Raw genomic sequence first — 23,248 nt, forward strand, 5'->3', positions numbered from 1 at the left:
AGGAAAAGTATAATAGAAACAAGTCACCACTTCTGCATTTATCACCCACTCCTGGTTTTGGCTTACACATACTGATGTAAAATACTGACCAAATACTGAACGTGTGACGGCAGCCTGACAAATACTCGGAGATCACCCGAGCGTGCTCAGAATAACCCAAGCAACGAGTATACTCGCTCATCACTAGAAGGATGCTGTGTAGCATGTAGTGTGGTGAAATGGACACTAATACTATGCACTGAGATTATATGCACTTGTGTGAATTGGGACATTTAATGCTGTGAAGAAACACATTAAGGGTATGTGCACACGTTGCGGATTCTCTGCGGATCCGCAGCGTTTTTTGCAGCGCAGAAACGCTGCAGATCCGCAATTGATTTACAGTACAATGTAAATCAATGAGAAAAAAAAATGCTGTGCACACTTTGCGGAAAATCTGCTGCGGAAACGCTGCAGTTTAAAAGAAGTAGCATGTCACTACTTTTTTGTGAATCTGCAGCGTTTTTGTACCCATTCCATTATAGAAAACCGCAGGGGTAAAAAATGCAGCAAATCCGAAAGAAAATCGCAGCAAAAACGCACAAAAAAACGCAGGTGCGTTTTCTGCCAGGAGAGACAGAATCCGCACCAGAAATTCCTAAGCCTAATCCGCAACGTGTGCACATAGCCTAAAGGAGTTGTGTTTGAACTTTGTGGGTCACTGCCTCCTCACTGCATAAGTGTGCTACCGCGGCACTGCAGCGAGTACATCTGTCTTTGTTATGTATAAAGAGATTGTCCACTTTCAGGAAACTGTAAAGTACCTAAAATAAGAAAACTCAGCATAAACTCCCCCTCAGAGTCCAGCTCTCGCTCCCGTCTTGGTGTTCTGACTACAGCAGCGGGCCACCGCTTCAGCCAATCACAGGATGACAACATGCAACACTGCTCAGTGATTGGCTGAAGCGGTGACCCGCTGCTGTAGTCAGCATACCAGGACTTGTTTTGGAACGCTGTGTCAGGGAACAGCGGACCCAGGCAGGGGAGAGTACTTGTCGAGTTTATTATTTAAGGTATTTTACACAGTTTGGGGTCACTCACCAGAAAATAGACAACAATATAAGTACAAAAAAAAACACAGTAAAAAAAAAATAAATTAAACATTGTATAGACAATCGTGGTTTGGTTCGAGTGCGATCTGACAAAACATCTTGGACCAATGTTATTCTATGGGGCCCGACACTTATCAGATTTTTTCCTTGTGCAGCGCCAGTCTGAGCAAAATAATCGCAGCATGCCTGAGTTTGATCAAATGTCCAGATCACACTTGTCAATGCAAGTCAATGAGTCCATAGAAAACATCAGACTGCACTCGGAAGTCATCTTAGTGAACTATACACTAAGCCGCCCCGTCTCCACCATAGTGTAATCTAACTGGACACTATACACTATGCGGCCTCGTCTCCCCCATAGTATAATATAACAGGACACTATACACTATGTGGCCTCGTCTCCCCCATAGTATAATATAACAGGACACTATACACTATGTCACCCCATCTCTCCCCCATAGTATAACACAGGGGTGGGGAACCTCAGGCCCCAGGGCCATTTACGGCCCTCGATGACTTTTTATCAGGTCCCGGAGCAGATTCTCAGGGACCGCATTCTTGGGCAGGGAGGTGTATTTTGACGTCCACCAGCCCATTAATTTCTTCTTGCTCTGTTAGCACACACATGCAGTGTTCACTACTGAATACTGAAGGGCATGCAATGAAAGATTACGTCCTGAAACCAGTGCCACAGTCAGGATGTCTTGTGGGTGGAGTTTGTAAGGCCCCAGAAGGATGGTATAAATATCCAAATAGCCCTTCCCAGAAAAAGATTCCCCATGGTATAACAGGACACTATACACTATGCCGCCCCGGCTCCCCCATAGTGTAATATAACAGGACACTATACACTATGCCGCCCTGCCTCCCCCATAGTATAATATAACAGGACACTATAAACTATACCGCCCCGTCTCCCACATAATATAACAGGACACTATACCTCCCCGTCTCTCCCATAGAATAATATAACAGGACACAATACCGCCTCGTCTCTCCCCCATAGTATAATGTAACAGGACACTGTACACTATGCCACCCCATCTCTCCCATAGTAATATAACTATACACTATGCAAACCCGTCTCCCCCATAATATAACAGGACACTATACACTATGCTGACCTGTCTCCCCATAGTATAACAGGACACTATACACTATGCCGCCCTGTCTCCCCATAGTGTAATATAACAGGACACTATACACTATGCCGCCCCGGCTCCCCATAGTGTAATATAACAGGACACTATACACTATGCTGACCCGTCTCCCCATAGTATAATATAACAGGACACTATACACTATGCCGCCCCATCTCCCCATAGTGTAATATAACAGGACACTATACACTATGCTGACCCGTCTCCCCATAGTGTAATATAACAGGACACTATAAACTATGCTGACCCGTTTCCCCATAGTATAATATAACAGGACACTATACACTATGCCACCCCATCTCCCCCATAATAGGACACTATACACTATGCCGCCCCGTCTCCCCATAGTATAATATAACAGGACACTATACACTATGCTGACCCGTCTCCCCATAGTGTAGTATAACAGGACACTTATCTTATCTTATCTTATCTTTTTAATCATAGACCTGAGACAGGGACAAGGGGGCATCCTCTACGTCTGGAGGAAAGAAGGTTTAAGCATAATAACAGACGCGGATTCTTTACTGTAAGAGCAGTGAGACTATGGAACTCTCTGCCGTATGATGTTGTAATGAGTGACTCATTGCTTCAATTTAAGAGGGGACTGGATACCTTTCTGGAAAAGTATAATATTACAGGGTATATATATTAGATTCCTTGATAAGGCGTTGATCCAGGGAACTAGTCTGATTGCCGTATGTGGAGTCGGGAAGGAATTTTTTTCCCCATGGTGGAGTTACTCTTTGCCACATGGGGTTTTTTTGCCTTCCCCTGGATCAACATGTTAGGGCATGTTAGGTTAGGCTATGGGTTGAACTAGATGGACTTACAGTCTTCCTTCAACCTTAATAACTATGTAACTATACACTATGCCACCCCGTCTCCCCATAGTGTAATATAACAGGACACTATAAACTATGCTGACCCGTTTCCCCATAGTATAATATAACAGGACACTATACACTATGCCACCCCATCTCCCCCATAATAGGACACTATACACTATGCCGCCCCGTCTCCCCATAGTATAATATAACAGGACACTATACACTATGCTGACCCGTCTCCCCATAGTGTAGTATAACAGGACACTATACACTATGCTGACCCGTCTCCCCATAGTGTAGTATAACAGGACACTATACACTATGCTGACCCGTCTCCCCATAGTGTAGTATAACAGGACACTATACACTATGCTGACCCGTCTCCCCATAGTGTAGTATAACAGGACACTATACACTATGCCACCCCGTCTCCCCATAGTTTAACAGGACACTATACACTATGCCACCCCGTCTCCCCATAGTGTAATATAACAGGACACTATAAACTATGCTGACCCGTTTCCCCATAGTATAATATAACAGGACACTATATACTATGCCGCCCCGTCTCCCCATAGTGTAATATAACAAGACACTATACACTATGCTGACCCGTCTCCCCCATAGTATAATATAACAGGACACTATACACTATGCCGCCCCGTCTCCCCATAGTGTAATATAACAGGACACTATAAACTATGCTGACCCGTTTCCCCATAGTATAATATAACAGGACACTATATACTATGCCGCCCCGTCTCCCCATAGTGTAATATAACAAGACACTATACACTATGCCGCCCCGTCTCCCCCATAGTATAATATAACAGGACACTATACACTATGCCGCCCCGTCTCCCCCATAGTATAGTATAACAGGACACTATACACTATGCCGCCCCGTCTCCCCATAGTGTAATATAACAGGACACTATAAACTATGCTGACCCGTTTCCCCATCTATATATATAATTGTCTAAGGGTTTTTCCGTCTGTCTGTCTGTCTGTCTGTCTGTCTGTCTGTCTGTCCTGGAAATCCCGTGTCTCTGATTGGTCGAGGCCGCCAGGCCTCGACCAATCAGCGACAGGCACAGCATGGCGACGATTATGTCATAATGGAAATCCCGCGTCTCTGATTGGTCGAGGCCGCCAGGCCTCGACCAATCAGCGACGGGCACAGTATCGACGTAGATGTCATAATGGTTGCCATGGCGATGATGAATTCATAAAGGTTGCCTCGACCAATCAGCGACGGGCACAGTCTGCCGCGAATTCTGGAATCATCATTGTCCATATACTACGGGGACATGCATATTCTAGAATACCCGATGCGTTGGAATCGGGCCACAATCTAGTAGTATAATATAACAGGACACTATATACTATGCCGCCCCGTCTCCCCATAGTGTAATATAACAAGACACTATACACTATGCCGCCCCGTCTCCCCCATAGTATAATATAATAGGACACTATACACTATGCCGCCCCGTCTCCCCCATAGTATAGTATAACAGGACACTATACACTATGCCGCCCCGTCTCCCCCATAATATAATAGGACACTATACCGCCCCGTCTCCCCCATAGTATAATATAGCAGGACACTATACACTATGCCGCCCCGTCTCCCCCATAGTATAATATAACAGGACACTATACACTATGCCACCCCGTCTCCCCATAGTGTAATATAACAGGACACTATAAACTATGCTGACCCGTTTCCCCATAGTATAATATAACAGGACACTATACACTATGCCGCCCCGTCTCCCCCATAGTATAATATAACAGGACACTATACACTATGCCACCCCGTCTCCCCATAGTGTAATATAACAGGACACTATAAACTATGCTGACCCGTTTCCCCATAGTATAATATAACAGGACACTATACACTATGCCGCCCCGTCTCCCCCATAGTATAATATAACAGGACACTATACACTATGCCGCCCCGTCTCCCCATAGTGTAATATAACAGGACACTATAAACTATGCTGACCCGTTTCCCCATAGTATAATATAACAGGACACTATATACTATGCCGCCCCGTCTCCCCATAGTGTAATATAACAAGACACTATACACTATGCCGCCCCGTCTCCCCCATAGTATAATATAATAGGACACTATACACTATGCCGCCCCGTCTCCCCCATAGTATAGTATAACAGGACACTATACACTATGCCGCCCCGTCTCCCCCATAATATAATAGGACACTATACCGCCCCGTCTCCCCCATAGTATAATATAGCAGGACACTATACACTATGCCGCCCCGTCTCCCCCATAGTATAATATAACAGGACACTATACACTATGCCACCCCGTCTCCCCATAGTGTAATATAACAGGACACTATAAACTATGCTGACCCGTTTCCCCATAGTATAATATAACAGGACACTATACACTATGCCGCCCCGGCTCCCCCATAGTATAATATAACAGGACACTATACACTATGCCGCCCCGGCTCCCCCATAATATAACAGGACACTATACACTATGCCGCCCCGTCTCCCCCATAGTATAATATAACAGGACACTATACCGTCCTCCCCACCCCCCGTGTACAGTCGTCTAGTCTGCGCTCACCTGCACCACACACCTTGTACACACTGATACCCGGAAGAAGCCTGCAGGACGCGCTTATTGACAGAGGGGGAAGCGCTGCAGGGCTCACTTGTGGAAGATACAGTCTGGTTTCCACATCCCCCTACAATGCTTTGTGTGGACTCGTCCTCAGCGCTTCACTCACTGTTGCTCAATGCTCCTCCCGTGTTGTGGTCTCTACCGCGTGTCCGGGGCGCAGTGAGCGCGGCGCTGTTACCGCTCACGGCGGCGGCTTCATACACTGTCTGCAGCCACATGTCTGAGTTTAGCGCAGTCCCTGGGAGCCACACGTGTCACTATGTGACATCCTCACTCTGAGGGGCTGATAGTGACCGTGGGGGTCTCACGCCCTCTCTCTTATGTGCCATCAGGTTTTTTTTTTAAAGCGATAGTAACCATGTGATGAGCTCTTCTGCAATTAATCGATTTCCTTCTAGTGAATGGGCTGTGTGTGGTGAAATGCACGGGTTTCTCCAGCGAATTCCGATGCATGGGACTGCTGGAGAGGTCTGCATACCTGCCGCGGCAAATTTTAGGCCACACCTCAGACCACACCCAATTCACAACTAGTCACGCCCCAACCACACCCATTTAGCCCTTCTGATCACAATGTTTCGTAAACAATAATTATAAACAAAAAAAAATATGGCCCCACGTGATGCTCCATACTTTATAATGGCCACACGTGATGCTCAATACTGTATAATGGCCACACATGATGCTCCATACTGTATAATGGCCACACATGATGCTCCATACTGTATAATGGCCATACATGACGCTCCATACTGTATAATGGCCACACATGATGCTCCATACTGTATAATGGCCACACATGATGCTCCATACTGTATAATGGCCACACATGATGCTCCATACTGTATAAAGGCCCCAAATGATGCTGTGTACAGTGTACTGGCCCCACGTGATGCTCCATACAGTATAATGGGCCCACATGATGCTGCATACTGTATAATGGCCACACATGATGCTCCATACTGTATAATGGCTCCACATCATGCTCCATACTGTATATTGGCCACACAGTGCTCCATACTGTATAATGGCCACAGTGCACCATACTGTATAATGGCCACACATGATGCTCCATACTGTGTAATGGCCACATGATGCTCCATACTGTATATTGGCCACACATGATGCTCCATACTGTATAATGACCGCACATGATGCTCCATACTGTGTAATGGCCACATGATGCTCCATACTGTATATTGGCCACACATGATGCTCCATACTGTATATTGGCCACATATGATGCTCCATACTGTATAATGGGCACACAGTGCACCATACTGTATAATGGCCATACATGATGCTCCATACTGTATAATGGCCACATGATGCTCCATACTGTATAATGGCCACACATGATGCTCCATACTGTATATTGGCCACACAGTGCTCCATACTGTATAATGGCCACACAGTGCTCCATACTGTATAATGGCCACACATGATGCTCCATACTGTATAATGGCCACACAGTGTTCCATACTGTATAATGGCCACACATGGTGTTCCATACTGTATAATGGCCACACATGATGCTCCATACTGTATATTGGCCACACAGTGCTCCATACTGTATAATGGCCACACAGTGCTCCATAATGGCCACACATGATGCTCCATACTGTATAATGGCCACATGATGCTCCATACTGTATAATGGCTACACATGATGCTCCATACTGTATAATGGCCACACATGATGCTCCATACTGTATAATGGCCACATTATGCTCCATACTGTATAATAGCCCCACATGATGCTTCGTACTGTATAATGGCCACACATGATGCTGCGTACTGTATAATGGCCACACATGATGCTCCATACTGTATAATGGCCACACATGATGCTCCATACTGTATAATGGCTACACATGATGCTCCATACTGTATACACTGTGTTCCAAATTATTATGCAAATTGGATTTAAGTGTCATAGAGATTTAATTGTTTTGTTTTTCAAATAAACTTGTGGATGGTATTGTTTCTCAGGGCTCAATGGATCACTGAAATCAATCTTAAACACATGTGATAATTGGCTTTCCAGGTGATTCTAATTAAAGTAAAACTATTTAAAAATGATGTTCCACATTATTAAGCAGGTCACAGTTTTCAAGTAACATGTGAAAGAAAAAGGATCTCTCTGCTGCTGAAAAGCATCAAATAGTGCAATGCCTTGGTGAAGGGATGAAAACATTAGAAATTTCCAGAAAACTTAAGCGTGATCATCGTACTGTTAAGAGATTTGTGGCTGTATCTGACAACAAATGTGTTTGTGCTGATAAAGGCATAATGAGGAAGATTTCTGCCAGGCAAGTTCATCGGATTAAGAGAGCAGCTGCTAAAAAGCCATTACAAAGCAGCAAACAGATAATTGAAGCTGGTGGTGCCTCTGGAGTCCCTCGAACCTCAAGGTGTAGGCTCCTTCAAAGGCTTGCTGTGGTGCATAAACCTACTATTCGGCCACTCTTAAACAGTGTTCACAAGCAGAAATGGTTGCAGTGGGCCCACACATACATGAAGACTAATTTCCAAACAGTCTTGTTTACTGATAAGTGTCGAGCAACCCTGGATGGTCCAGATGGATGGAGTAGTGGATGGTTGGTGGATGGCCACCATGTCCCAACAAGGCTGCAACGTCAGCAAGGAGGTGGAGGAGTCATGTTTTGGGCCGGAATCATGGAGAAACAGCTGGTGGGGCCCTTTAAGGTTCCTGAAGGTGTGAAAATGACCTCTGCAAAGTATATAGAGTTTCTGACTGACAACTTTCCTCCATGGTATAAAAAGCAGAAATGTGCCTTCAGGAGCAAAATCATCTTCATGCATGACAATGCACCATCTCATGCTGCAAAGAATACCTCTGAGTCATTGGCTGATATGGGCATAAAAGGAGATAAACTCATGGTGTGGCCACCATCTTCCCCTGACCTCAACCCTATAGAGAACCTTTGGAGTATCATCAAGCAAAAGATCTATGAGGGTGGGAGGCAGTTCACATCAAAACAGCAGCTCTGGGAGGCTATTCTGACTTCATGCAGAGAAATACAAGTAGAAACTCTCCAAAAACTCACAAGTTCAATGGATGCAAGAATTGTGAAGGTGATATCAAAGAAGGCGTCCTATGTTAACATGTAACTTGGCCTGTTAGGATGTTTTGGAGTTAAATAGCTTTTTTGTTCAGTGAATGTGACCTCCTAATGCTGCAAATTCCACAAATGAGCATTTTCAGTTCTTTAAAACATATCAAATGTTTAGCAATTCTACTGTGCCTAATAATTTGGAACAGTGCATTTTGAGTTTTTATTCATTTTGGAGATTATACTGTTATCATTGGGAGGTTTCTTCAATAAAATTCGATGTATACTCTAATGGGTGATGACTTTTATTAGACTGACTGTCATTTGCACTGACCATTTAGGAAAATCCGAGAAAAATGTAATTTGCATAATAATTTTGAACATAGTGTAATTGCCACACAGTGCCCCATACTGTATAATGGCCACACATAATGCTCCATACTGTATAATGGCCACATTATGCTCCATACTGTATAATGGCCCCACATGATGCTGCGTACAGTATACTTGCCCCACGTGATGGTCCATACAGTATAATGGCTCCACATGATGCTTTGTTCAGTATAATGGCCCCACACAATGCTGGGTACAGTATAATGGCCACACATGGTTACCCCACCCCCATCATTGCCTTCTCCATCACTACACACACACACACACCTTTCACCGCGCACCCTCGCAGCAGCCGGCAGCTTCCACTCCCACAGTGCTGAATGGTGTCATCCAGCTGCGCCGCTGACTGCTCACGTCGCTACAGCTGTGATACGCCACTGATAAAGACCTCTCTGTGTCTCCTGTGCCAGTCAGTTTCAGAGCAAGGAGCAATATCTGTTCCGATCCGACACAGCCAGCGTCTGCTCTGTACACCTCGTACACATGCGACTCCGCTCCATACACCTCGTACACACACGACTCCGCTCCATACACCTTGCACATGCGGCTCCGCTCCGTACACCTCGTACACACACGGCTCTGCTCCATACACATTGCACACGCTGCTCCGCTCCGTATACCTTGTTGTCATGGTTCCCAATGGCAAGGAAACGTCAGAGAACTTAAACTACAGACTAGCTCCTGGGAGATGGAATCTCGAGCTGACCGTGAGCTAAACCTACCACACAACTAACAGTGGCCGGGTGGCGTACCTACGTTTTATCCCTAGACGCCTAGCGCCAGCCGGAGGACTAACTAACCCTAATAGAGGAAAAGACAGACCTGGCTTACCTCTAGGGAAATTCCCCCAAAAAGGAGACAGAAGCCCCCCACATATATTGGCGGTGAGTTCAGAGGAAAAGACATACGTAGTATGAAGGTAGGTTCAGCAAAGCGAGGTCCGCTTACTAGATAGCAAGAAGATACAATAGGGAACTTCACGGTCAGCTGAAAACCCTATTAAAATACCATCCCGAAATTACTTTAAGACTCATGTGTCAACTCATGACACCGGAGTGGCAATTTCGGCCCACAAGAGCTTCCAGCTACAGAAAAATAACATAACTGTGAACTGGAACAAAAATGCAAAACAAACTTAGGACTAAGAGTCCAACTTAGCTGATAGTAGTCTAGAAGCAGGAACATGCAACAGAAAGGCTCTGGTTACATTGATGGCCGGCACTAGAATAACTGAGCAGCAAGGCTAAATAGGATACACCCATATCCTGATGGAAACAGGTGAACAGAGAAAGTGAAGCACACAAGTCCAGTACCACCAGTGACCACCGGGGGAGCCCAAAAACAAAATTCACAACAGTACCCCCCCCCTCAAGGAGGGGGCACCGAACCCTCACAAGAACCACCAGGGCGATCAGGATGAGCCCTATGAAAGGCACGGACCAAATCAGAGGCATGAACATCAGAGGCTGTCACCCAAGAATTATCCTCTTGACCGTAGCCCTTCCACTTGACCAGATACTGAAGTTTCTGTCTGGAAACACGGGAGTCCAAGGTCTTCTCCACAACGTACTCCAATTCACCCTCAACCAACACCGGAGCGGGAGGCTCAACGGAAGGCACAACCGGTACCTCATACCTGCGCAATAATGACCGATGGAAGACATTATGGATAGAAAAAGATGCTGGGAGGTCCAATTGAAAGGACACGGGGTTAAGAATCTCCAAAATCTTATACGGGCCGATGAACCGAGGCTTAAACTTAGGAGAAGAAACCCTCATAGGGACAAAACGAGAAGACAACCACACCAAGTCCCCAACACGAAGACGAGGACCAACACGACGACGGCGGTTAGCAAAATGCCGAGTCTTCTCCTGGGACAACTCCAAATTGTCCACCACCTGTCCCCAAATCCGATGCAACCTATCCACCACAGTATCCACTCCAGGACAATCCGAAGACTCCACCTGACCGGAAGAAAAACGAGGATGAAACCCCGCATTGCAAAAGAAAGGAGAAACCAAAGTGGCAGAACTAGCCCGATTATTGAGGGCAAACTCCGCCAACGGCAAAAAGGCAACCCAGTCATCCTGATCCGCAGACACAAAACACCTCAAATAAGTCTCCAAGGTCTGATTAGTTCGCTCAGTCTGGCCATTAGTCTGAGGATGGAACGCAGACGAAAAAGACAAATCAATGCCCATCCTAGCACAGAACGCCCGCCAAAATCTAGACACGAACTGGGTCCCCCTGTCAGAAACGATATTCTCCGGAATACCATGCAAGCGAACCACATTTTGAAAAAACAGAGGAACCAACTCGGATGAGGAAGGTAACTTAGGCAAGGGCACCAAATGGACCATCTTTGAAAAACGGTCACACACCACCCAGATGACAGACATTTTCTGAGAAACAGGGAGATCAGAAATAAAATCCATAGAGATGTGAGTCCAATGCCTCTTCGGAATAGGCAAAGATAACAACAATCCGCTGGCCCGAGAACAACAAGGTTTGGCCCGAGCACAAACATCACAAGACTGCACAAAAACTCGTACATCTCGAGACAGGGAAGGCCACCAGAAGGACCTAGCCACCAAATCCCTGGTACCAAAGATCCCGGGATGACCTGCCAACACAGAAGAATGAACCTCCGAGATGACTCTACTGGTCCAATCATCAGGAACAAACAGTCTACCAGGCGGGCAACGATCAGGTCTATCCGCCTGAAACTCCTGCAAAGCCCGTCGCAGGTCTGGGGAAACAGCAGATAATATCACCCCATCCTTAAGGATACCTGTAGGTTCAGAATCACCAGGGGAATCAGGCTCAAAACTCCTAGAAAGGGCATCCGCCTTCACATTTTTAGAACCTGGTAAGTATGAGACCACAAAATTAAACCGAGAGAAAAACAACGACCAGCGCGCCTGTCTAGGATTCAGGCGCCTGGCAGACTCAAGATAAATCAAATTCTTGTGATCGGTCAATACCACCACTTGATGTCTAGCCCCCTCAAGCCAATGACGCCACTCCTCAAAAGCCCACTTCATAGCCAAAAGCTCCCGATTACCAATATCATAATTTCGCTCGGCGGGCGAAAATTTTCGAGAAAAGAACGCACAAGGTCTCATCACGGAGCAGTCGGAACTTTTCTGCGACAAGACCGCCCCAGCTCCGATCTCGGAAGCATCGACCTTAACCTGAAAAGGAAGAGTAACATCAGGCTGACGCAACACAGGGGCGGAAGAAAAGCGGCGCTTAAGCTCCCGAAAGGCCTCCACAGCAGCAGGGGACCAATCAGCAACATCAGCACCCTTTTTGGTCAAATCAGTCAAAGGTTTAGCAACATCAGAAAAACCAGTTATAAATCGACGATAAAAATTAGCAAAGCCCAAAAATTTCTGAAGGCTCTTAAGAGAAGAAGGTTGCGTCCAATCACAAATAGCCCGAACCTTGACAGGATCCATCTCAATGGAAGAGGGGGAAAAAATGTACCCCAAAAAAGAAATCTTTTGAACCCCAAAAATACACTTAGAACCCTTCACACACAAGGAATTAGCCCGCAAAACCTGAAAAACCCTCCTGACCTGTTGGACATGAGAATCCCAGTCCTCCGAAAAAATCAAAATATCATCCAGATACACGATCATAAATTTATCCAAATATTCACGGAAAATGTCATGCATAAAGGACTGAAAGACTGAAGGGGCATTTGAAAGACCAAAAGGCATTACTAAATACTCAAAATGGCCCTCGGGCGTATTAAATGCGGTTTTCCACTCATCCCCCTGCTTAATTCGCACCAAATTATACGCCCCACGGAGATCAATCTTAGAGAACCACTTAGCCCCCTTTATTCGAGCAAACAAATCAGTCAGCAGTGGCAGAGGATACTGATATTTGACTGTAATTTTATTCAAGAGTCGATAATCAATACACGGCCTCAAAGAGCCATCTTTTTTAGATACAAAGAAAAAACCGGCTCCTAAGGGAGATGAAGAAGGACGAATATGTCCCTTTTCCAGGGACTCCTTAATATATTCTCGCATAGCAGCATGTTCAGGTACAGATAGATTAAATAAACGACCCTTTGGAAATTTACTGCCCGGAATCAGATCTATGGTACAATCGCAATCTCTGTGAGGAGGTAGTGAACCAAGCTTAGGCTCCTCAAAAACATCACGATAATCAGACAAAAATTCCGGAATCTCAGAGGGAATAGATGACGAAATGGAAACCAAAGGTACGTCCCCATGAGCCCCCTGACATCCCCAGCTTAATACAGACATAGCTTTCCAGTCAAGGACTGGGTTATGAGATTGTAACCATGGTAATCCGAGCACCAAAACGTCATGTAGATTGTACAACACAAGGAAGCGAATCATCTCCTGATGGTCTGGATTCATACGCATAGTCACTTGTGTCCAGTATTGTGGTTTATTACTAGCCAATGGTGTAGAGTCAATACCCTTCAGAGGTATAGGAACTTCCAGAGGCTCTAGATCAAACCCACAGCGCCTGGCAAAGGACCAATCCATTAGACTCAAAGCGGCGCCAGAGTCGACATAGGCATCCGCGGTAATTGACGATAATGAACAAATCAAGGTCACAGACAGAATAAACTTAGACTGTAAAGTGCAAATTGAAATAGACTTATCAACCTTTTTTGTACGTTTAGAGCATGCTGATATAACATGAGTTGAATCACAATAGAAGCACAACCCATTCTTTCGCCTAAAATTCTGCCGTTCGCTTCTAGACAGAATTCTATCACATTGCATATTTTCTGGAGCCTTCTCAGAAGACACCGCCAAATGGTGCACAGGTTTGCGCTCCCGCAAATGCCGATCAATCTGAATAGCCATTGTCATGGACTCATTCAGACCCGCAGGCACAGGGAACCCCACCATAAGATCCTTAATGGCATCAGAGAGACCCTCTCTGAAATTCGCCGCCAGGGCGCACTCATTCCACTGAGTAAGCACAGACCATTTACGAAATTTTTGGCAGTATATTTCAGCTTCATCTTGCCCTTGAGATAGGGCCATCAAGGCTTTTTCAGCCTGAATCTCTAAGTTAGGTTCCTCATAAAGCAACCCCAAAGCCAGAAAAAACGCATCCACATTGAGCAACGCAGGATCCCCGGGTGCCAATGCAAATGCCCAGTTTTGAGGGTCACCCCGCAGCAAGGAAATTACTATCTTAACCTGCTGTGCGGGATCTCCAGCGGAGCGAGATCTCAGGGAAAGAAATAATTTACAATTATTTTTGAAATTCAGGAAACGAGATCTATCCCCGGAGAAAAATTCTGGTATAGGAATTCTAGGTTCAGATATAGGAGCATGAATAACAAAATCCTGTAAATTTTGAACCTTCATAGCAAGATTATTCAAACCTGTAGCCATACTCTGAGGATCCATTTTAATCAGGTGAGATCAGAGCCATTCAAGGATTAGAAGGAGAGAGAGAGACAAAGGCTGCAATTAGAGCAGAAATGCAACTGAGTCAACTAAAAAGCAAGCTCAGAAGGAAAAAAAAAAAAAAAAAAAAATTCTGCAGACTTCTTTTTCTCTCCTTTCTTCTGCCAACGGTTTTAACCCTTGGCCGGCCATACTGTCATGGTTCCCAATGGCAAGGAAACGTCAGAGAACTTAAACTACAGACTAGCTCCTGGGAGATGGAATCTCGAGCTGACCATGAGCTAAACCTACCACACAACTAACAGTGGCCGGGTGGCGTACCTACGTTTTATCCCTAGACGCCTAGCGCCAGCCGGAGGACTAACTAACCCTAATAGAGGAAAAGACAGACCTGGCTTACCTCTAGGGAAATTCCCCCAAAAAGGAGACAGAAGCCCCCCACATATATTGGCGGTGAGTTCAGAGGAAAGGACATACGTAGTATGAAGGTAGGTTCAGCAAAGCGAGGTCCGCTTACTAGATAGCAAGAAGATACAATAGGGAACTTCACGGTCAGCTGAAAACCCTATTAAAATACCATCCCGAAATTACTTTAAGACTCATGTGTCAACTCATGACACCGGAGTGGCAATTTCGGCCCACAAGAGCTTCCAGCTACAGAAAAATAACATAACTGTGAACTGGAACAAAAATGCAAAACAAACTTAGGACTAAGAGTCCAACTTAGCTGATAGTAGTCTAGAAGCAGGAACATGCAACAGAAAGGCTCTGGTTACATTGATGGCCGGCACTAGAATAACTGAGCAGCAAGGCTAAATAGGATACACCCATATCCTGATGGAAACAGGTGAACAGAGAAAGTGAAGCACACAAGTCCAGTACCACCAGTGACCACCGGGGGAGCCCAAAAACCAAATTCACAACACCTTGTACACACATGGCTCTGCTCTGCACACCTTGTACACACGTGGCTCTGCTCTGCACACCTCGTACACTCGTGGCTCCGCTCCGTACACCTCGTACACACACGACTCTGCTCCATACACCTTTCACACACTGCTTCGCTCCGTACACCTCGTACACACGCAGCTGTGCTCCGTACACCTCGTACACACGGCTCCGTACGCCTCTTACACACACAACTCCACTCCATACACCTTTCACACGCTGCTCCGATCCATACACCTCGTACACTCGCGGCTGTGCTCCGTACACCTCGTACACAAGGCTCCGTACACCTCTTACACATATGACTCTGCTCCATACATCTTTCACATGCTGCTCCGATCCATACACCTCGTACACATACGGCTATGCTACACCCACACTGTAAACACCTCCTGACCTCACACATACGCTTACCCTCGTCCAGCGCCATGACAACCAGCAGAGTCCTGTACACGGAGGTCCTCCCGATCATGTGACCCCCTGACTCCTCCCATCCTGTGACTTCATCACAGGTCCTGTGCGCACAGAGCAGCCAATATGTGGTGTGCTGCTCTGCGGGTGCAGGGACTCAGGGAGCTGACCGGGTGATATTACACACCTCCCAACCAGTGCGGGACAACTAATGTCCCGCCCGGGATCGCGGGGCTGACTGTCAAAATCGGGACAGTCCCGCTGGATCCGGGACGGTTGGGAGGTAAGGATCTGTAAGGCTACGTTCACATTAGCATTTGGGAGCTTTGTGGAGGGCTGCGTAATCCTCCGTTAAGCCCCGCCTACTTCCACACTTCTGCGTGCATCCTGCGTATCCTGTCTATCGGCCTAACCGACCGCTGCGCTCTGCAAACGACTTTCGACCAACCTCTGCACTAATCCATACCTCCCACTCCCGACTCCAAGACTTCTCCTGTGCTGCACCAATCCTCTGGAATGCTCTACCCCAAGAAATTAGGACCAGCCACAACTTGCATAGTTTTAGGCACTCCCTCAAAACACATTTGTTCAGAGCGGCCTACCATGTTCCCTGATCAAAGTCATTTTATGTTTGTGTGTGTGTGTGTGTAGCCCATTCACTATCTCTATCTATCCTCCACCCCCCTGAAGATGGCTGGACCATCATTGTAAATACACACCTCTACCCTGTATCTCCCCCACCTCATTGTAGATTGTAAGCTCTCACGAGCAGGGTCGTCTTATTGTGCTTTAATTATTGTATTGTTAACGTTGTTACTTATGACTGTTGTGTTTGAAACTTTTAACTGTAAAGCGCTGCGGAATATGTTGGCGCGATATAAATAAAGATTATTATTATTATGAGGGACATACACTCACCGGCCACTTTATTAGGTACACCATGCTAGCAACGGGTTGGACCCCCTTTTGCCTTCAGAACTGCCTCAATTCTTCGTGGCATAGATTCAACAAGGTGCTGGAAGCATTCCTCAGAGATTTTGGTCCATATTGACATGATGGCATCACACAGTTGCCGCAGATTTGTCGGCTGCACATCCCAAAGATGCTCCATACAAGGCAGGATGGATCCATGCTTTCATGTTGTTTACGCCAAATTCTGACCCTACCATCCGAATGTCGCAGCAGAAATCGAGACTCATCAGACCAAGCAACGTTTTTCCAATCTTCTACTGTCCAATTTCGATGAGCTTGTACAAATTGTAGCCTCAGTTTCCTGTTCTTAGCTGAAAGGAGTGGTACCCGGTGTGGTCTTCTGCTGCTGTAGCCCATCTGCCCCAAAGTTCGACGCACTGGGCGTTCAGAGATGCTCTTAGGCCTACCTTGGTTGTAACGGGTGGCGATTTGAGTCACTGTTGCCTTTCTATCAGCTCGAACCAGTCTGCCCATTCTCCTCTGACCTCTGGCATCAACAAGGCATTTCCGCCCACAGAACTGCCGCTCACTGGATTTTTTTTCTTTTTCGGACCATTCTCTGTAAACCCTAGAGATGGTTGTGCGTGAAAATCCCAGTAGATCAGCAGTTTCTGAAATACTCAGACCAGCCCTTCTGGCACCAACAACCATGCCACGTTCAAAGGCACTCAAATCACCTTTCTTCCCCATACTGATGCTCGGTTTGAACTGCAGGAGATTGTCTTGACCATGTCTACATGCCTAAATGCACTGAGTTGCCCCCATGTGATTGGCTGATTAGAAATTAAGTGTTAACAAGAAGTTGGACAGGTGTACCTAATAAAGTGGCCAGTGAGTGTATACCAGGATGGGGGACATATAAATTTCACATTTTTTTTCCCCACTAAAATATTTTAAAAAAACCATCTGGATAAGTTTGGTATCGCTGTAATCGTACTGTTGAGGAGAATCATATTGCCAGTTCATCTTTATCATGTAAAGTACACCATAGAAACAATCTCCAAAAAACAATGACAGACTAGCAGGGGTTTTTGTTTAGCAATTTCACTGCACTTTGAATTTTGTTACTGTTTTCCAGTAGACTATATGGTAAAATTAATGTCTAATGGACATAATATGTCTATGTGGACAGAAAAATAAAAAAGTTATGGAAGAATTGGAGGAAAAAAACAAAAACACACAATTTGGCCATGTTGGTACACCGTGCCTGCAGGTGTAATGGCCCAAGCGCCCCACAGCAGTCATACTGCAAGGCAAAACCCTCACCGTTCAAGGTGACCCCACAGGCACAGCACCACAGCAGCAATGGCCACCACAGAACACCAAATTAACAGATCTACAGGTATGATATATTCCATAGTCTGTCTCATTTTTCTTGTTTTACTTGGTACCAGAACTTCACCCATTTGGCCCAGGTGTGTTTTAAATTAGCAAAAGACTGCAAAAATAGTCACTGCTGTATTGTTCTCAGCTTTTTGTCTGCGACCATGTGGAAGATGATGTTTTTTAGATCTGTCCACTTGGTGTTGGTTGTTATGATCTGGTGGCCTAAGAGCAGCATGAGACGTACTCTGGAGAAGGTGGTACCTGTACTGACCGCAGACCCTGAACTTAACACCGCAACTAGAAGTAGCCGTGGAATGTACCTATCATTCCCTAGACATCTCGACACAGCCAGAGGACTAATTACCCCTAGAGATAGAAAAGGGAAAACTATCTTGCCTCATAGAAAATTCCCAAAGGATAGACAGCCCCCCACAAATATTGACTGTGAGAGGAGAGGGAAAAAACATATACAGACTGAAATCAGAATTTAGCAAAGGAGGCCACTTCTAGCTAAATAGAAAGGATAGGACAGAGTACTATGCGGTCAGTATTAAAACACTAGAAAATATCCACCACAGAAAATACAAAATCTCCACAGCTAACTAAAGATATGGAGGGTATATCTGCATCTCCAGAGATACCAGCTTGGCTAAACAAATCCTTATACAGACCAAGCTGGACAAGACAAAAACATGGAAAAGAACTGAACAATAAGGCCACAGCATGTGGACAGCAAAAATCAAGGCCAGAACTTATCTTTGTTGAAATGAACAGCAAAGCAGGAGAGAGCAGGCAGGGATGTGAATCCTCCAGGAACAATGGACAGCTGGCACTGACTAAAGGGTCAAGCAAGGCTAAATAGCCCAGTCAGGATTGCAAAAACTTGACACACCTGATGAATGCTGCGATCCAGAGACAGCAGCACTACCACTTATAACCACCGGAGGGAGCCCAAGAGCAGAATTCACAACCGTTGGTGCTGTGTGTTTGGAGTGGTGTAGCCCAGAACCATGGGGGCTTTGTGGGCACCTGATTAGCTCTTCCTCTTGACATGGTGTTATGGTGATGGTGGAGGCTGAGCAGAACTATGCCTGGCAGGTTTGGGACCCACTGAGAGGATCGCTGTGACATGGCAGTGGGGTTATATATTTTGATCATAATGTTAACTAAGAATCTTGTGTTCAATTTTGGACCAATGCTAAATGCCAGTGTTGATGATTCGGGCCTTTGTTCAGTGGGTGCTGAGTCTTACACTCAATCCTGTGTAGAAGAATGAGCGTCTTCCAGTAGATAACAGCCGACCACGTGTGACGACACTACCAGGAATTTTCCATTAGAGCCCATCTACCTTTCTGTGTGTGCTATTTTCATTAGAATAATGCAAAGAAAATAAAAATAACTGTCTAATTAACTATAAGTCAGCTCGTGCAACTGCTTTTATACCGCAAAAGTGACTATGCAGTAAAGCTTGATGAGACATTTAAGGCAGAAGCTATGACTTAAAGAGTTTGGCCACTACTTTATTGGTGCCTTAGGGGACAGATCTGTAGGACCCGGCTGCAGCTACTACAGAAATGATGGAGCTGCTGTTTTCCGGGAGGATTCAAGAACTTTGGCAACCACTGCCATCAGTAACAGCTGATCAGCAGGTGTGCTGGGTGTCATACCCCTGTAAGGAGGTGAAACACAAGAAGAGTCTGGGGGCGGTTACCTTCCCGGCTCTGTGCCTGGAACCATTGAGCTGTGCTGCAGGTTCCCCAGGGTGCAGACTTAGAGACTGGGACAGAAAGGAAGCCGGGCAGAGAGCAGGAAAGGCATGCGCGCAAAGAACAGAGCAGCGTGAGCAGCGGTCAGAGTATGGTGCAGCTGCGCTCCGGGAGAGAGAGAGAGAGCTCCCGGTCAGAGGACAAATACAGGGAGATTGCCCAGAAAGACTGCAGCTTGTGAGTACATGAAAGCGGACTCTGCTGTGACTGGAGAGGGGCGCTTTGAGACCCGTGCAGAGACATTGGCCCGTGCAGAGACTGCGACCCCCTGGTATCCGCGGTATCAGTACAGAGACTGTGATTCCTGGTGAGAGACTTAACAGTGCAGAGCCCCTGATTCCTGGCTGTGCTGTAAAAGCTAAAGACTCAGTGCCTGTGCATATCACATTAACTCCTGAAACCCCAGGCAGCGGGCTCCTAGAGACTGCTCAGCCCACGGACAACAGAGGGACGACAAGTGCCGCTGTTTCTCGGCGCCTACGATGGAGAAGACGACCCTTCAAGCAAGTCCTCATCAGACTGATGTGTTCTTTTCTCAAGAAATCTTGCTAACTTCTGTTACACTGTTTGACTCCCATATTTTTGCACTGTTTTATTGCTAGTTATTTTCCATTGCTTCCTCCCTGCGAGGAGAACCTGATTCCTGTTATTAAACCCCTCAACTGTTGGTCTGTCTGTTCCTTGGTGACATACTCAGTACCTGCATACTATTACACCCCCATCGATCAGATATTGATGGCCTATCCTAAGGATAGACCATCAATAAAAAAAAAGTAGTTTCCAACCCCTTAAAATGTTACTTGTACCAAAAGCCAGCCATGGAAATCAGATTTGTTTGCTGAAGGATCCACTATTGATCTCACATCTGATTAGTAGATGACCCCCTAATATCCTCCATTGATCATAATAAGTAACATTGAGATTGGACATTAACCAGAGATGGCCAAAGATTGTCTCTAGCCTGGTCTGTGTCTACTCTGGTACTCTGTTCTAGCTGAACCAAACTTCCCTGGGCAGCACTGGACTGCCTGTGTCATGGGTGCTATTTGGGATTACTAGGCCCTCACATCATCACAGACACGAGGATCTAGTAACTGCTAGAGGCACCAAGGATACTGACACTCAAGTGTTGGCTAAAGATGTTCACACTGCCCATGGTCCAGGAGCTACAGAGTACTGAATTAAATGGTGACCATGGTAGTGCACATCTTTTTGATAATCTTTAATAACAACCCAACTTGTCCTGTTGTTTCCCTAAAGCAGGGGTGGGGAATTTTTTTCTGCCAAGTGCCATTTGGATATTTATGCCATCCTTAGGGGCCGTACAAACTCCTGCAAAGTACATCCTGACTCTGGCACTGGTATCAGGACAGGACGTAATCTTTCATTGCATGCCCTTCAGTGTTCAGTAGAGAACACTGCATGTGTGTGCTAACAGAGTAAGAAGAAATGAATGCGCTGGTGGCAATCAAAATACAGCTCCCTGCCCAAGAATGCTGTCCCTGAGAATCTGCCAGAGGGCCTGATAAAAGGTTGATAAAAGGTCATCAAGGGGGGCCTGTGGTTCCCCACCCCTGGTTTAAAGGTAAGCAGTTTACCTAAATGAGCATGCTTATGAAGGATAAGGGTCTGACATCCAGCCTTTACTGGAAACCTAAGGCAATCTTTAGATGTTCTTAGACATGCCTACTCTCTAGGTTCCAGTCACTTGGCATTAAGGACACTGCTCTCTCCTGGTTCTCTTCCTATCTTTCTTTTCAAATAATTTTTATTATTAAACATTATACAAAGAAATGTCAAATACATGAAGAATTATAAATTTTATAAAGGTAAGGAAAATGGTGGGATGAGGAAGGGGAGGAGGGGAAGGAAAGGGAAGGGTAAAGGGAAGTAAACAAAGGAAAAAAACTGGAGAACTTTAATTCCAATATTGTTTTCCAAGATGAGATAAGAAGTAAAACAACAACTTCCATTATAAGTAAGTACGATCTCAGACATTGCCAACAGGGAATGTAGAGAACCCGAGATCCCACTTAGAAGTTGGTATAGCAAATTGGCAATAGAGGAGATACCTAAAAAGAAAATCAAACGACCCAATAACAACAGATAAGTCAAAAGACAAACTATGTTTGAGGAAACATAGCATTCCACCTGTCCCATTTTAAACCGTACTTGGATAAGTTTCCGTTCACGACTGCGAATCTGCGTTCCAATGAATTATGGAGATAGAGCCTGTCGACAATGTCAGAGAGTCCCGGCACCATTTTATTCTTCCAATAGAGGGCGATCAGATTTTTTGTAACTAAAAATACGTGTACAATCACGTATCTTAGGGAAGGGTGTATACAGTCCAGGTCAATAGAGAGCAAGGCAGATTGAGGGGTGAGAGAAAAATTTGTATTGAGGATTTTATTAATGTAGATGGATATCTGTGTCCAGAGGGGTTTAATTTTTGGACAGCTCCAAAATAAGTGCAGCAAACTACCTGGAAACCCACATTCTCTCCAACAGAGAGGGGAATGTGCGTTATTAAAGTGAGATAGCCTTACCGGAGTCAGATACCATCTAGTCAATAACTTGAAGAAGGATTCATGGAGTGTAAGAGATATATTAGATGTGTAGGTATTAATTATAGCCCTTTCCCAGTGTTCTTTATTGATTGGCATTCTCAGATCCTTTTCCCAGCGGTTGAAATAGGAATTTTTAGTAAAAGTAGTATCATTGTTAAAATAATTGTAAAGATACTTAATACTCCAAAACAACTTATGGTCAATATTATTCAGGAGTAAGGTTGCTATTTCTGCTTTGAAATATGGCCCCTTTATGAATTTATTAATTTGTTCTTTTAGCATAATATATGCCATGAAATCCGAAGACGGAAGATTGAATTTTTTTTTTTAGTTTTTCAAAGGTAGTAAAGTTACCGTCATATAAGTCTTTGACTGTTTTGATACCCAGTCCTGGCCAATTCGCTGGTAACTGGGAATCATAAAGGTCTGTAAGAAGTTTGAGTGGAAAGTTGTATAAACTTTCTGATTTATTGGAGCCTCTCTTGGGTCTTGCCAATTTAATCCAAGCGGCAGAAATAGCTCCTATAATGGGGTGTGAAGAGCTAGGGGGTTTGGATTTAAATATTTTATCATATATACAGTATTTTAAGGGACGGTAGTTGTTATAAGAGGTTTCCAAAT

General features: G+C 45.3%; 1 protein-coding gene across 4 annotated transcripts in view; it reads right to left on the reverse strand.

The window, feature by feature from the left end:
• The window catches only part of MPG (N-methylpurine DNA glycosylase), a 224,768-nt gene that overhangs the window by 14,788 nt on the left and 186,732 nt on the right, over window positions 1–23,248 (reverse strand). The window contains exon 1 of one of the 4 annotated variants that reach the window (XM_077275320.1): window positions 5,859–6,063. The exons of 1 other annotated variant lie outside the window; for it this stretch is intronic. Coding sequence is in view for 1 of the 3 variants with exons in the window: in XM_077275318.1 (XP_077131433.1) it covers window positions 5,784–5,812 (29 nt within the window). In the remaining 2 variants the exon portion in view is untranslated. Of the gene's footprint in view, window positions 1–5,708; window positions 6,064–23,248 lie in introns of those variants that run through there. 2 more of the 4 variants (XM_077275318.1, XM_077275319.1) reach the window with 2 other exon arrangements.

This window comes from Ranitomeya variabilis, chromosome 7, assembly GCF_051348905.1.
Source record: "Ranitomeya variabilis isolate aRanVar5 chromosome 7, aRanVar5.hap1, whole genome shotgun sequence".
In the NCBI taxonomy this organism is placed as follows: Eukaryota; Metazoa; Chordata; class Amphibia; order Anura; family Dendrobatidae; genus Ranitomeya; species Ranitomeya variabilis.